We start from the raw sequence: 15,366 nt of genomic DNA on the forward strand, positions 1-15,366 counted from the left end.
AATGGTAACACCATTGGCTATGGGGCAACGTGCTATTACTCATATTCCAAAATATATCCGGCAGTCTGCAGAAGATTGTACAAGTTCCATTGGAGGAAGGAAACACCAACAGAACAAATGTGAAAAGAAGGAAAGTTCAACGCGTAGTCTGCACAAGGAACAAGTGCTTCCTGTACAAAATGTATTAAACCAATGCGGATAAAGCACTTGACTCATAAGGACTCATTGTATAACATTCTTTCATAAATAATTAATTAATTTCCCCCGGTAGTACTCTTTTTTATTTTGGTACGTGTATTAAAAATTTACTGACATGCGGGTCTGGCAGACCAGTGATGATGTTACAAATGACCCACGCCAGTACCTGGGAGTCAAACGGAACTTACTGTTTAGTCAGAGTCTGACGCAGACTTGGAAAATAACTTGCTGAAGACTTGGAGACTGAAACTGGACGACAGTTGTTTGTGAGGATGTGCTCACCCTTTCCTGGAAACTTGAATAACTTTGGCTGTGTTAAACAAAATTTTAATTGTGTATTTTGGCGTCATACATTTTAATACTTTATTCGTGTATTCTGATTAGTTCAAAATTAGGGGTTTTAACGTCAAGGCTGTTGATGAAGGTCTAATTTCAAGTCGGATAGATGCTCCAGAAGAGTTGGGCGAAATCCAAAGATTTTTAAGGCCGGTATCGACAGTGCGAGGCTGCTCGCTGCGAATGCCTCGTGGCGGATGCTCGGCTTTGCCTCGGACTGTGGATACCGGGGTTGCTCGCTATGAGGCGTTTCGCGGTCACACACAATGTGAGGCGAGCCGTGTGCTTGTCGGTTTTAAGCCCCGTTTACACTGCCCGAGCATTCGTCGCAAACAGGAGTGACGAACGATCATTCGTTCGAGGCTCAGGCAGTGTAAACAGTTTCGGCGAGCCGAGCAAGGTCGAATCGAATGCTCGTTCGTGCTCGAGCCTGATCCGCCCGATGTCGGTTTTTTCCGGCGATCATCAAAGGGATGCTCGTTCGCCACTCGCTCAGTGTAAACACCTCGGGTTTCTTTCTTCGAACAGCGTTCACCGAATTCTGTTCTTGCCTACTGGCTGTCGAGTTCACACGTCTCCCATTTCGAGTGTGGAATTCCTTTCTTCAGTTTATTCTGTGTAGTAATTTTCGTGAAAGCAGCATGGAGTGGGAGAATGAAAAGTGCCTCCTTTTAGTTTCTCTTTATGAGGGGCACCCAGAGCTGTGGCAGCCGAACCTCAAGCTGTACTTCAACAAAATTAAAAAAATGACGCTTGGGAAGCTATAGCGACGCAGTTGGAGACGACATCCGACACCGTCAAAAGCAAAATAACCTCCTTGTTGGCTTCCTTCAGGAGGGAGAAGAACAAGGAAGAAACTTCAAAAGGGACTGGAAAGGTAAGTCAGCCTTCTTCTAGCAAATTTATAGCTTTTTCCGGTGAAATTCATAATTGTTTCAACCAAATTCATAAATCTTTCAACCAATTTCATACACTTTGAATACACCAATTGACATATTATTATTTTCAAGAAATCATAATATAATAATAAAAATAGAAGGTGATCATCTCTTAATATATAAAAAAGTTAAGTATCTTTATTATCGTTCTTATAATATAGAAAATAAAAGGTGGAATGGAAATAAGATGTTGTGATTTGCAGCCAGACGGTGCATTGTTCTCTGAATAGTACACCTGTTTTCGGTTTTCAACGAATTGATAATTAAATGTAACCTATTTTTTTATCAGGTGCAGACGAGATCTACAGGGAGAAAATGGTTTGCTTACGAAGCTTTTGGGTTTTTGAAGGATAAGAACAAGTGCAAGGAAACCATCAACTCATGTACTTCACAAAAACGCTTCAAAGGAGAATGATTCACAGGTAAGCTCACGAATTACACTTTTTTTACCTGCATGGCTTATTAGAGATTCATTTTTTATGTACTTAAGCTTGAAATGCCTCCTAATAGATTCAGGTATAATATGCCTCCTAGGTAGTACAATAAATAGGTAATGAATCAGAATCAGAAAATTTATTGTGGTAAACATTTTCACAAATGCGACACAACGTCATGCTTAGGCTTAATGATTATTTGACTAATTACTAAGTCTATCTACCTGACTTATCAAACTAACAAACTCTTCAATATTGTAACAGCAGAAATCCAACAACAAACATTTAATTTTCAATTTAAAAGGTCCTTAAGCTAAGTTGTTAGGCGCAATCAGAATGCTATCATGCGTAATCGTTTTGCCATGATACGGCTCCATTTGTCATGAAGTATGTTGCAAAGGCTCGCGGATATCTTTAGCAGTAGAATTTGAATCTCCTGGGTACTTTTTTCAAACCAAGAAGGGATGCCTGGAGCCACCTCATTTCTCCAGGTACCAGGTGTAACCTCTCCATTTTCCTCGGTATCCAAAGCACCCACTGGACAATATAGACGTGACGAACTTTGCACTTCTACGTAGAAAAATTGTGGAGGTAAACGCAGGCCATTACAACCCACTTGGCGTTCTCAGTTTCCAAAAGCAAAGGTTTCCTTAGCACACGAAACACAGAAGCTAAAATGCCAAAAGCATTCTCTACCACCCTTCTGGCCCGGCCCAATCGGTAATTGTAAATTCTTTCTGGGGACCCTTGTGGATGATAACCAGAGTACGGTTTCATCAAACTGTCACTCAATGCAAAAGCATCGTCCCCCAAAATGACGTACGGGCTGGGGATACTCGAATTCGGCAGTGGAGATGGTGGGGGACGTTTCAAGTTGCCCTTTTCAATATTGTCGTACAACTGAGAATTTTTGAAAACTCCACCATTCTGAAATCCTGCCTTGACATCCAACGTCCACAAACATGAAGTTATAATCAGCGTCGACAAGCGCAAATAATACAAAACTGAAAAAAAGGACTTGTAGTTGAAGTATTCGCTCCCGCTTTTGGGCGGACATTGTATTGCTACATGCTTTCCGTCGATGGCTCCAACAGCATGGGGGAAGTCCCACTTCTCTTCAAATTTCTTGGATTCGCATAGCCACTGTTCTTCATTTTCGGGCATCTGAAATGAACAATATTTCTTATTACGTACACCATAGCGTCAAAATTAAATTATATACCTACACACTATTAAATAACTACAATTAAATTTTTATAGCGGAACCAATAGTTTGTAATAAAACCCTCAAGTATTTTAGTTAATTTGCTAATTCATTTCTTCATTTTTAAGGTTGAGCTCATTCAGGAAGAGGACGACAATACAAGTGAATCTGCTTCCCAAATTACTCAAACCCTCCCTCATCAGCAATCTCAAGAGATACGATCGGCTTCCAGTCAAACGGCACTGGGTTTTGCAAAAGCCTACTCCAATGAAGCGCAAAGAACGCCAGCCTCTCCACGGTCTCAAGTTGACGAGGTGGTCGGCAATACTGCATAATGCTGTGAGGCGTGATGCTTGTGATGTGTATGGTGAGCATGTTGCGATGAAATTAAAATCTTACTCCAAGAGGACACAAGCGTTTGTCCAGCACCACGTCAACAACATTCTTTTCGAAGCCGACATGGGCCGCTATGACGAACTTCCTCATCAAAATCGCCGGTTTTATCTCATCAGTTTTTCGCCGAATATTCAGCCTCTCCGTCCCCTGCTACTACGTTTTCGTCAGCGAATTCTGGCCCACCTTCTCCGGCTATTTTACTACATCCACAACAGACTACACCAGAGTACAGTGGGGACTCTACTTCACCTCTGTCCTCTCTTCCTACATACCACCATCTAGAACCTCAACCCCCCACCACAGACCATTCACATCAATCAAGCAGTGATGATGCAGATCCGCTCGCCTCCGTATTTGCCTCGGATCCTGGAACTGGGGTACCCTCAGAAGCAGGAACATTCTTTTCCTCGTTCTGTTAAAAATATTCACACGTTTTGCACTTTATTCAATAGTTCCGTTCAACGTTTTTCATGTACTTATTCCAAATATATATATTTCCAAAAATAAAAATTATATTATACATTTTTGTTCTTACCTTGACATACTCCTGTAGTGCTTCTACGATGGCCCGACAGACTTCAGGAACAAGTAAAGAAATTGTAGGCTTTGAAACCCTGAAGAGATACATGAGGCTACCGTACGAGTCACCACTTGCTAAAAATCGAAAGAGTTTATCGCCAACCGGACTGATGCAGGAACGCACTCTCGGAAAATTGGTGTCGGTTTTGGCAATTTTCCCTTCTATCCTTCCCAATATGATGGCGAAATCGTCTAACGACATTCGGCTGAAGTTTTCGAAGAGCCCTCCGTGGTCTTCTTTCAAATCTCTCAGCAAAATAGTGTGGTTCCTCTTTTTCAAAAATGAAGACTCCCACACGCGTCGCCTTTTCCTTCCTCGCGTTTCCTCCTGTAACAGGATGAGGACGGCCGCAGCGGAAACCGCAAGTTTTGACAGTCCAGGTGCCATCATCAATATTCACTGCAAACGCTCACGAGAAACTGATCGACACAAATGCTCGAGCAGTGTAAACAGAGGGCTCGTTTGCGTTCGTGCTCGTTGAAAACCGGCGAGCTACGATCACGAATGCTCGATGCTCGGGGATGTTTGGGCAGTGTAAATGGGGCTGAAGAGCTCACCCTGAGGCAGATGGCACGAGGCATTCGCAGCGAGCAGCCTCGCACTGTCAATACCGGCCTTTACTGTCCGGTGCGGAAAAACAAATTTACACCCTATAAATGTCACAACTACAGTAGATCCAAATGTTAAGAACACACATGCATTGCCACCGCAGAAGGGTAATCTGTACAGACTCAGGCGTATTGACTTGTAACTTGTTACACATTTTCGTAATACCTTAACATTATTTGCAATGACCTTGATTTCTAATATGAATATGTTATAATATTGGGATTGTTATAATATAATGGGATTTAACGTTTTAATTACAAAAACAGACAGAATTATTTTATTTTTTACAAGTATAAAACATTTTAGAATCGTAATATTTAGAAAAACAATGGAACTACTAAAGTAAAATGAAATAAAAACAATAACAACCGTTTTAACTGTAAACAATTTAATATTAAGCGATCATGTTGCCTGGTGTCAAATGTTAGATGCCAGCTATACACGAGCCTGCTGGCGGGTTAGATAAACACACAACACTCTTAGACCGAGTCTCGTAAGAACAAAACAAAAGATGATACACGGGATTCCAAAAGCTGTGTTTACAGTATAAAATGTAGTTGTGGCAAGGAATATGGATCTTTTCCTATATACGCATACCAGTATGAATAGGTAAAAACCATAAGTATCTTTATTTGAAATTTAAAGACGAAATATTGTACCTCAACATTGTTATTTCGGCTTCCGTGATCTGTATTAGCGATAAGCGCTCTGACTGCGATAAGCGAGGATCTGTCTTTCTCTGGATTTAGCTACCAATTCTGATAAGTAACTAACCAAGAAAACTAAAGCATCAAACAAATTAAAGATTACTAAGAAACCTATGCGAGTTCAAAAAAGGGGCTTTAAAGAAGTTCATCTAGAATGAACCAATAATGAGACTCACTCCCGTTTCCTGATTTGCCGCTATCTTGTTCCTGCCGTCACGATCGCCATTTACTATTGGCCACTGATCGATCAGTTTTCAGCGTTTGGTCGGTCATTCAGTTCAGACCTATTGTAACCTGTATTCTTTGGCTCGGTTTCAATACATACGGGTTTTTTTAATGAAAGCAAAACGCAATGCTTGGAATTGACACACAACTTATTTGTTGCGATTCCAGATTTATGCGTGTTACAATGCTCTGGTATTATTTGTTCATTTTCACCTAAATTGTAGTTATGTGTTAGGTAAGAAATCAGATTGTAGATCTCTCTAAACGTAGTAGTAGCCTACTGATTTCTTATATCACTGAACAGTGGCAAATGTCCGGAAAATCCTGTTTCCTTCACATTGTTAAAAGAAAACTAAAAAAAAACTAATTGTTCTACTATAAAATATATCTGGGAATAATGTGTAGAATATTTTCTCAATACTAAATTTTGGGACATACCTACCGTCAATTTATTTTATCAATATAAATATTATTTTAATGAGGATTATATACATCCACTTTAATTCACTTTTTACTAATAATTTTTGTATGTCTATTATATATATATATATACAGATTTATATTTTAATAATTAATGGAATGAAACCTAGTTACTACTACCGTTTTGTAGTAATTGTTCAGTATTTGGGCAGCCTGGCGTAGGCCAGACTTTGTTTCAGTTCATGCACGATGATGTTGGACGATGTCCATGCACGTTCGCAAGCATAATTTATATTGTGAGCTTCGTAATTTCACTAATACACTAATTTTACGGTTTTTACTTTGCGTATTCTGTTAAAAGTTGAACAAAAAGTGTTCTGCCACGTTCTTTGTCAGAGCACCATAAGGGCTCTAAGCTCATTATTGGACAGAATCATCAAAAGGTGATTTGAGCATGAGTCTTATCAAGCATTTGAGCCATACACGCTTATCTTACCGCGTTGCTAGGGGAGATTCGGTAATTGCTGTTACTATTTACTTGTTTTTATTCACTTTACCCAATGAGTGTCATAAAATTAACCTAACAGTAATACGTTTCTTTTGTTAATGGCAAAATGATCTACGATTTTATTACTCTAGATTTCCTGTCAAACACCAGCATCTTATTTCAGTTACAGGCACATACTTTTATGGACGGTAAAATTTTTTTAAGTCATAGTTTCGAAAGCTGATGTACAATATAAAAAAAAAAAAACAATACCGGTCAAGTTCCGTTATTTCACCCCATGTTTTTAAATCGCTACTATAGCCACGGAATTGATTGTTTGAGGTGAACTAATCATTTCAATTTATATTTCTGATCAGCCCCTCTAGAATTTTATATTTTACTGATAGGTACTATCTCGAGGGATGTTTTTTTTTTTTTTTTGTTATCGACATCAGCGCGGGCTGCCGAAGCCCGCGCTGATGGCCGGAGGCACTCGTCTCATTTCGATAACAAGAACAGTCTGGGCATGCCTGATGCTGATAAGATAAGACGTCGTCAAGGAAAACAAACAGTGTCTATCTAGTTTAGTACCTCCGTACTCATCTATGATCATAAATAGTTAAACTCCGTGGCTATCGTAGCGATTTAAAAACATGGGGTGAAATAACGGAACCTGACCACAATACCAACTACCAACCTTAGTATATATTGATGTCATGGTTATTAAAATAGAGTGAATTTTTTATTATATTAGATTTTATTAATCTTCTCGTAATTAAGAGTTAAAAAACTACCTTTAGAATATAAAAACAATCATAATGAAAACAATCAAATCAACATAATAAAAACTTAAATATTAATGAAACAGAGAATCATGGCAATGAAACGATGGAATAATCACAAATACAGGGTGTCAATTTAGTTCCGTATTATTTTAATCGTCACAAATAGGGCTAAAACACTTTAAATTTTGATGTTTATAGGAAAACAGGTCGGGTAGCATATCAAATTAAAGATCACGGTAGAATACAATGCCACAAACTCGACCTTAAAAGGTTGATCCTATCCAAAATGGCAGATTTTTGAAGTTTCAAAACATTCTTGGAATCAGCTTTCGTATTTTCGCATGAAATTAAAATAAAACAATAATGTCTCTCTAAAACACAAAAGAAAATCCTAGAAGCATATCTAGGATGAAAGATTAAAAACGTTAAATAGTAACCTAAAGAGGAAATATATATATATATATATATATATATATATATATATATATATATATATATATATTGATTTATTTTTTAAGGATAATATTAAACAATGAAATCAATGTTAAAAATAAATTAAAAGTGCTCTTTTGGCTCGATAAAAATAAAAAAAATTATGGGACACAAAAGTACTCTATATACGTTGCCACTGATATTTATTTTTGCAAAATGTAAAAAAGGCTTATGCTAAAATGAAATATTTATTGAAAAAAATTACACTGCACTCAAATAATACCAAGGTTGATCTGAATAAGCTTTAACCCCTATGATCAACCCTACTATCATGCACGCGTCCCTTCTCCTCAGTTCATCATGATTGATCTTCCTCGACCAAGCTGAATAACTGCAAGTTAGTTGCCCGGACTTATCCATCAACTTTACAAATCTCTACAGAGATCCTATCACTTTGTGTGGAAATGTACTTCTGACATCCTTACCATAAAGTAATGCATTAATTATTTTATACATTATACATGGCATGTAAAATATCTTGAAACACCTTAATATTTTTTAATTAAACTATATCCGATAAAATCTAAAAACATTTTATAATGTTATACTGATATTTTAATTACTTTTTTATGCAAGACTCGTCACACACTCCTGCAATAGAAAACAATATGTTGAAATATCTTACATGGAAATAGCAGATTACAAAAATTTCAATCGACACCCACATAGTAAGAAATAAAGGGCCCCCAAGTGAAATTTCTTTCTCTTATTATTTATATGTTACATAAGGATATGCCAGAGTGCGTAGTAAAATTTAAAATACAAAAAATCAGGTCTCCTCATTTGTTGATGACTGAAACTTAATCATAACCACAAAAAGAAAAGTTGAAATAGAAACAACTTCATATTTGGACGGAGCTTTTAAAATTACAACTGAAACATATTTCATCGATAATAGATTGGTTCTAAATACATAAAAAACTAACTTTATTTCTTTCAGTACAAAACAAGATATAAAAATTTAAGTATTAATAAGTTAATAAAATTATACCTATTTGGATCAACTGTGTAACACAAAGTTCCAGTCTATAGTCTTACAAAACGATCTTAGCTGGAATTTTAACCTGGAATTTTAATGTTGAGAAGATCATTAATCATATCAGTTCTGGAATTTAAGTTATTAAAAGGCTGTCTTATTAATACAGTTTATCAGTTTAAATATGGTGTTCCATGGCCATATTCAATCTCAAATTACATACAGAATGGGTGTGTAGAGGATCTACAAACCAAAATTTAAATAAAATTCTTATAAGTTATTGTAAAAAAAGCTTTGCTAAATAATGTTAAACATTGAGAAAGAAGAATCAGTTTACAATCTTGTAGCTCAACTAAACATTTTAACAGTGCATAGTCTTTACATGTTGGAATGTGTTAAAACTATGTCATGTCACCAATCCATGAAAACATTTGCAATTATATTTTTTAGCTTGTGATTTTGCGTTATTTTTATAATTTTGAATGTTATTCAAACTAGTAATGTTATTTTTGATTTTCTAAATGGAATTGTGCTTAAAAAGCGAAAATAATTAGCAATATTAATAAAATAAAGTGAAGAATAACCTGCAAAACTAAAGAAATTCCCGAAAGAAAGAAAATCTCTATTAACTTGCGTGGCAGACAATCAGGTACAGCTGTTGGCTCTTGAGTAATGTGCTCTTGGATAAGCCAATCTCAGCAAAGCATTTAAGTTCATTTTAAGTCAGTTTTCTTAGCATCATAATAACTGTTACTGTATGGTCAGAATTGTTATGAAATTTATTAAAATTACATTATTTTGTCTACAGCAGGGTGTATTATTTAAATTTGACAAATTGATGGACTTTAACAATTAGCTAATATTGCTTTTGGGAGTATGTATTTTTTCAAATGTACTAATATTGCTATATACACTATTAACTTCTTGCACTTTCCATAAAAAAATTAGTAAAAAATGTAAAGTTGAACACAAGTAAACAATAACCAAAACAATTACTTAATTTAAGAATTATCCAGTTAATTAAACCATTAAATGTTATATGTAACCTACATTTTAATAATATATTGTGATTGGGTCTAACATAGTCTTTTATAGAATGAATATTGTGTAGAAAATGGTGTATTGTAGATTCATGGCTGCAGCATAATAAGCAGCCATGATCATGAATATCATCAATATTTCTGATTATCTATACTACCAAACAATATAAATACCAAAATGTTGAACCGAATTATGTTATAGGTATTTCAAATTATAGTATAGTTCGGTTATGATTTTATATACAACAAAGTAATAATATATAATGATTAATTAAAAACTATCTAATATGTATTTATTAAATGTAACAAACAAAGGAGTATAAAAACATTTGTTTCTCCACTGTTTTGAAGGCTAAATGTGTCTGACAGCTTGTGGCACAAATAACACAAGTTCACCACTACTATTTAACTTGAAGCCATCACTCAAATATCACACAAATAATTTTACTTTGTTTGAATTAATAAAGTAGCATTGTTATTACTTAATACATTCAAAGGGTAGGGTCCAATAAGTGGACCCGGTTTTTTTTTATATCGAATATAATCATCGATACCTAATATTCGCATATCGAATCATAGACTATCAATCGATATAAAAGTAATAACAATCATATGTTATATTAAAATGTGAATTTAATGATGTAACAAATAACCTTTACCATTACCTTCTTTTTTGCATCTGAAGACGACCATGTTAGCTCCTCTGACAGTTACATTTGTTACCTTTCCACAAATATCACATAATGGATTCTTAGGTACTAACCCAACATTCTGAAGCCATAAAAAACATGTTTTATCGTCTTTTAAAGCAATTTCGTGAAGCTTCCTAAGATTGACAGCCATTTTTAATACACAATGTTACTTATGTGAAATTTAAAATATTACCTTAATTGTATTATTTGAAAGTGTTTACAGCTGTTCATATAGATTATTTAAGTTAATAGTTCAAAATAATTAATCAGTATCGATTGATTATATCGATAGTTATGATTAAGTAATATCGTTTGCCAATTTCGATATAAAAAACCGGGTCCACTTATTGGACCCTACCCCATTCAAAAATGCTGATGATAATTAATCGTAAACCCCTATAAGTAGTAGCAATATTTTTTATTCGATAGTTTATGTATTTCAATCGATAATTTGGTTTGAAGATTTTATTGTCACGGTGACATTATACTACAGCTGCTAGACCCTTGTAGCACTGTCAGCTGCTGTTTATTTCTTTTAAAATATGTACAGTTGATAACTTATACACTTGCATTTTCTGTCTGTTTTACACTAAATCTAATCTTCAACGTTTAATTCTTCCGCAGGATTGTTGTGAATATAATATACAAACGAAGGCTACACTTGATATTCCACAAAACCACAGAAAATCTTTCAAAATTAACAGTACAATATTTCTTTAACAAGCTTCCTCAGTCTGCATAGAGAATAACCATTAAATAATTTCTAAAATATATTAGAATGGATACTGAATGACCCATTTAGGGTACGGTCCAATAAGCGGACCCGGTTTTTTATATCGAAATTGGCAAACGATATTACTTAATCATAACCATCGATATAATCAATCGATACTGATGAATTATTTTTAACAACTTAAATAATCTATATGAACAGCTGTAAACACTTTCAAATAATACAATTAAGGTAATATTTTAAATTTCACGTAACATTGTGTATTAAAAATGGCCGTCAATCTTAGGAAGCTTCACGAAATTGCTTTAAAAGACGATAAAATATGTTTTTTATGGCTTCAGGATGTTGGGTTAGTACCTAAGAATCCATTATGTGATATTTGTGGAAAGGTAACAAATGTAACTGTCAGAGGAGCTAACATGGTCGTCTTCAGATGCAAAAAAGAAGGTAATGGTGGACACAACTTTAGTAAAAACGTTTTCGTTCTGTTTCATTTAGTTAAAGTTATGAGTTATGGTTATGTTCATTTATTATTTGTTATCATTAAATTCACATTTTAATTTAAACATATGATTGTTATTACTTTTATATCGATTGATAGTCTATGATTCGATATGCGAATATTAGGTATCGATGATTATATTCTTCGATATAAAAAAACCGGGTCCGCTTATTGGACCGTACCCCCCATTTATATAACATTAATGAACTCTATAACATAAGTGTAGGCCTACACATTGGCTTTTATAAACTCTAACCAAGACATTAACAGGGTGCAGCTGCATAGGCCTAGTCACTACTAGTAGTTATAATTTAGTGTATAGTTTGTAAGGTGAAACAATCTTACACTAGATAGCCTATTGTATTGTGAATGGCAGAAATATCATTCATTCATCTTTTATGCTTGCTGGTCAAACTGAAATTGTAGCATTTTAATAAATGTCTAATATATAATATAACAGAAGGAATGATTGTGTAAGATTAACACAAGAAGTCATGATATGATACCTATGAAATATATATAATTTAATATAATATGTAGTTTTAATTGTTGGTTACTTACGAATTTTCATAGTCTATGATGGTGTTCTCAATACCATGATCCATTTTTATAAACACTAAAATATAAACATAGGCACAAAAAACCCAAATATATGATACTAAAAGACTATGCAATTATTAAAATATGAATGAACATTGAAAATTTAAAGAAAACTGATGACTAAGAACAGTTTGAATTTCACCAACCAATGCTACACAGAAACGCCTGGAACTTCACTAGTTTTGCTAACTGAAACTGGCTGAACTGACGTTTGAATTTTGAAATCTTTGAAATTCTATGTCCATATCCCTCCAAAAGTAAGATTGCAACATAGAGTATACAATAAGGCGATGCCCACTTCCTACTCATTGTTATTACTCTTAGACCTCAGAAATTACTTTCTTGTAACAACTATTATAACATAAACGTTGGTAAATAAACCCTTTCAAGTCACAATCAAATCAAAATATCTTTAACTGTGCGTGTGTGTGTGTGTGTGTGTGTGTGTGTGTGTGTGTGTGTGTGTGTGTGTGTGTTTTTGTGCTACTTTAACTTTATATCAAGAAAACACGATATATGCAAGAACATTCTTCAGCATAATGTTAATGAAAAATGAGTAATACTTATTGTCACTAATCAAGTGAAAGAGGCGAAGTAAATTATAGACAGTACTTAGCTATAATGTTATAATAACAAGTTTACGAGCCTGTTAAATGGAAAATACTCAGATACTAAGATAATAACATTCATCTTATGATTCTTCGTATGAAATGAAACCTCACAGGCACGTCCAAATATTCATATTCATCAATTTAATAAAATACGTTCTTAACTAGATATTTATATTAAATAATTTTGATGTAAAGTTGTTAAGCTTCACAAAACTAGCACATTCTGGAAGTTTATCAAACATTTCAAACGTTAAAGTTTGAATAACACCCGTTTTAAAACAAATCGATACTGAGGGATGTTAATCAAAGTTGTATGTCATGTATTTTATTAATTTCTAAACAGAAATTCTTGAAAAATAATTTTTTTATGGACCAGTATTCTATAAATGTATACGTTAATGACTGTTAATAAATTTAAGTTTGAATTTGCTGGTTTACATTGCTTCATCGGGCCTGCTAAAGACATGATTACATGATTTTAAAAAAATAATAAAATAATAATTTTCAGTAGAATGTCAATAAAGAATTATACCATGCGGTACGTGAGATTGGAAGAATTCAAAATATACTGTTGCAGATACATTAACTAAGGATTTAAGTTTCTAAAATATATAGTTAGCTCAGACAACTCTTGCTTATATTTTCAAAATGTGCATTCCAATTTAATGTTGAGTATATGTTAATTCCTAATAGTTTTACAGATTGATAATTATTTTGATGATTTCAACTATTAATGATTGTTGTGGTTTATCTTATTTATCTGTTACCCTCGAATCAATCCACAACAGATTTATGGGTCCTTCCTAAAATATTCAATATCTGGACCAGATCTCTGCACGCACCAAAAACTTTGATGTCATCAACACAAATCACAGACTTGATAGGAATGTTGGAAGACAGATCATTAAGTGCTACTGTGAAAAGAAAGGTCTAAGGATCAAGCCCTGCGAAACATTGGTTCTTACATCTGCGAGTGTGGAATTACTGACCTTAGTACACAAACTAATTGTTTTCAACCATTAAAGTAGGATTGTTTTATAATACTGAAAGCATTAGAGGTATTCCCATAAAATTCTGACTTATCAATTAAAATTTCAAATGGTATGCAATAAAAGTCTTAGGAGACAGACAAAAGCATAGATACTAACTCCCGTTTCAAGTGCCTCCATCGTATCCTCAACGATTCTTTGATTTGTAAAAAGTTCCTTCTCAATCCAAATTGTCAATCAGTAAGTAATTTGTTAGATTAAAAAAATAAATTCAACTCATTATATATAAGATATTTAAATATTTAAGAACAAAACTGGTCTACTGACAATAAACGATATTATTTGACAATAGTCTGTCTCAATATTTTAAAACCATTATACTTTAGAAATTTTGAGCTGCTGAGGAAAATATTCATTAACAATAAATGTTTACTAATGGTATGTATGGCATGATGTTTTTAGTATATGATTAGATAACCCCAGGTATATTTATAAGTAGAAAATTTAGAGACTGTAAGAATTACTTGACCGGATTATATTTGGTATTAATTGGTATTATTTTCGAGTTTTTGACGATCTAATAAAAATCGGCCGAATTGGTGGGGTATTTTCAAACTGTTTCCTAAATTTCTGAACTGAGTCTAAAAATATGAATATAAGTCTTTATTTTCAATTGTAACATAATAGTTACATGATCAGTAGGCAGTGGTGAAATTATTCTGGAGAAGGCTGATGCTCTCATGGAGGTATAGTGGGTATAAAATAAAAAATGAAGTCTTCGAGAATCCTCCCCTGTATGTTTTTGAGATTTAAGGCCTCGTAAATAAGTTTTCTAGAATTGTGATTGGACGTACATAGTCATGTTTTTATACATTTAATTATTTATTCAACGGTCGTAACCATTTAAAAGTCATTACAAGATAATATTCTGACAAATGGTAATACACTGTTTACATTCATAACATGCAAAGTGAGATGATAATACGAATAAGGAGGTTTGATTTAACTTAAAGCTTAAATTACTATAAATAACACTAAAGAAGAAGAATCATATAATAATATAATAATTAATATGAATAAGTAAAAACAGCAAATAACGAAATATATAATCGAATGCCGCTTTGAATTCAATATGGATTAAAAGAGAACAAAAATTATGACATGCTATGAATACAAGTTGCAGTGTGCAAAGATAAGATTAATTTCCAGAAATTAGACCGACTAAGATTTAATTCACTTATAATAAGCAAAACAATAAACAAGATCAACAAGTACTGACATGCAAATAAAGAAGAGCTAATGCTAAACAATTACTAAGCAAGCTGATTGGAGTAAACAACAATAAATAGTTAAATAAAGTGAAACAGTGTGAACTTTCATTTCTTTTTCTTTTGGTAACAACCTGTGCCAAT

The 15,366-nt window shown here is 33.9% G+C and overlaps 1 protein-coding gene across 1 annotated transcript in view; it reads right to left on the minus strand.

The window, feature by feature from the left end:
- The window catches only part of LOC124364590 (centrosomin-like), a 134,022-nt gene extending 121,487 nt beyond the window's left edge, over positions 1-12,535 (minus strand). The window contains exon 1 of the mRNA XM_046820175.1: positions 12,316-12,535. Coding sequence (XP_046676131.1) covers positions 12,316-12,359 — 44 coding nt within the window. The 5' untranslated portion in view covers positions 12,360-12,535. The remainder of the gene's footprint in view (positions 1-12,315) is intronic.
- Positions 12,536-15,366: the final 2,831 nt, after the last annotated feature.

Source organism: Homalodisca vitripennis, chromosome 6 (genome assembly GCF_021130785.1).
Source record: "Homalodisca vitripennis isolate AUS2020 chromosome 6, UT_GWSS_2.1, whole genome shotgun sequence".
Taxonomy (NCBI): domain Eukaryota; kingdom Metazoa; phylum Arthropoda; class Insecta; order Hemiptera; family Cicadellidae; genus Homalodisca; species Homalodisca vitripennis.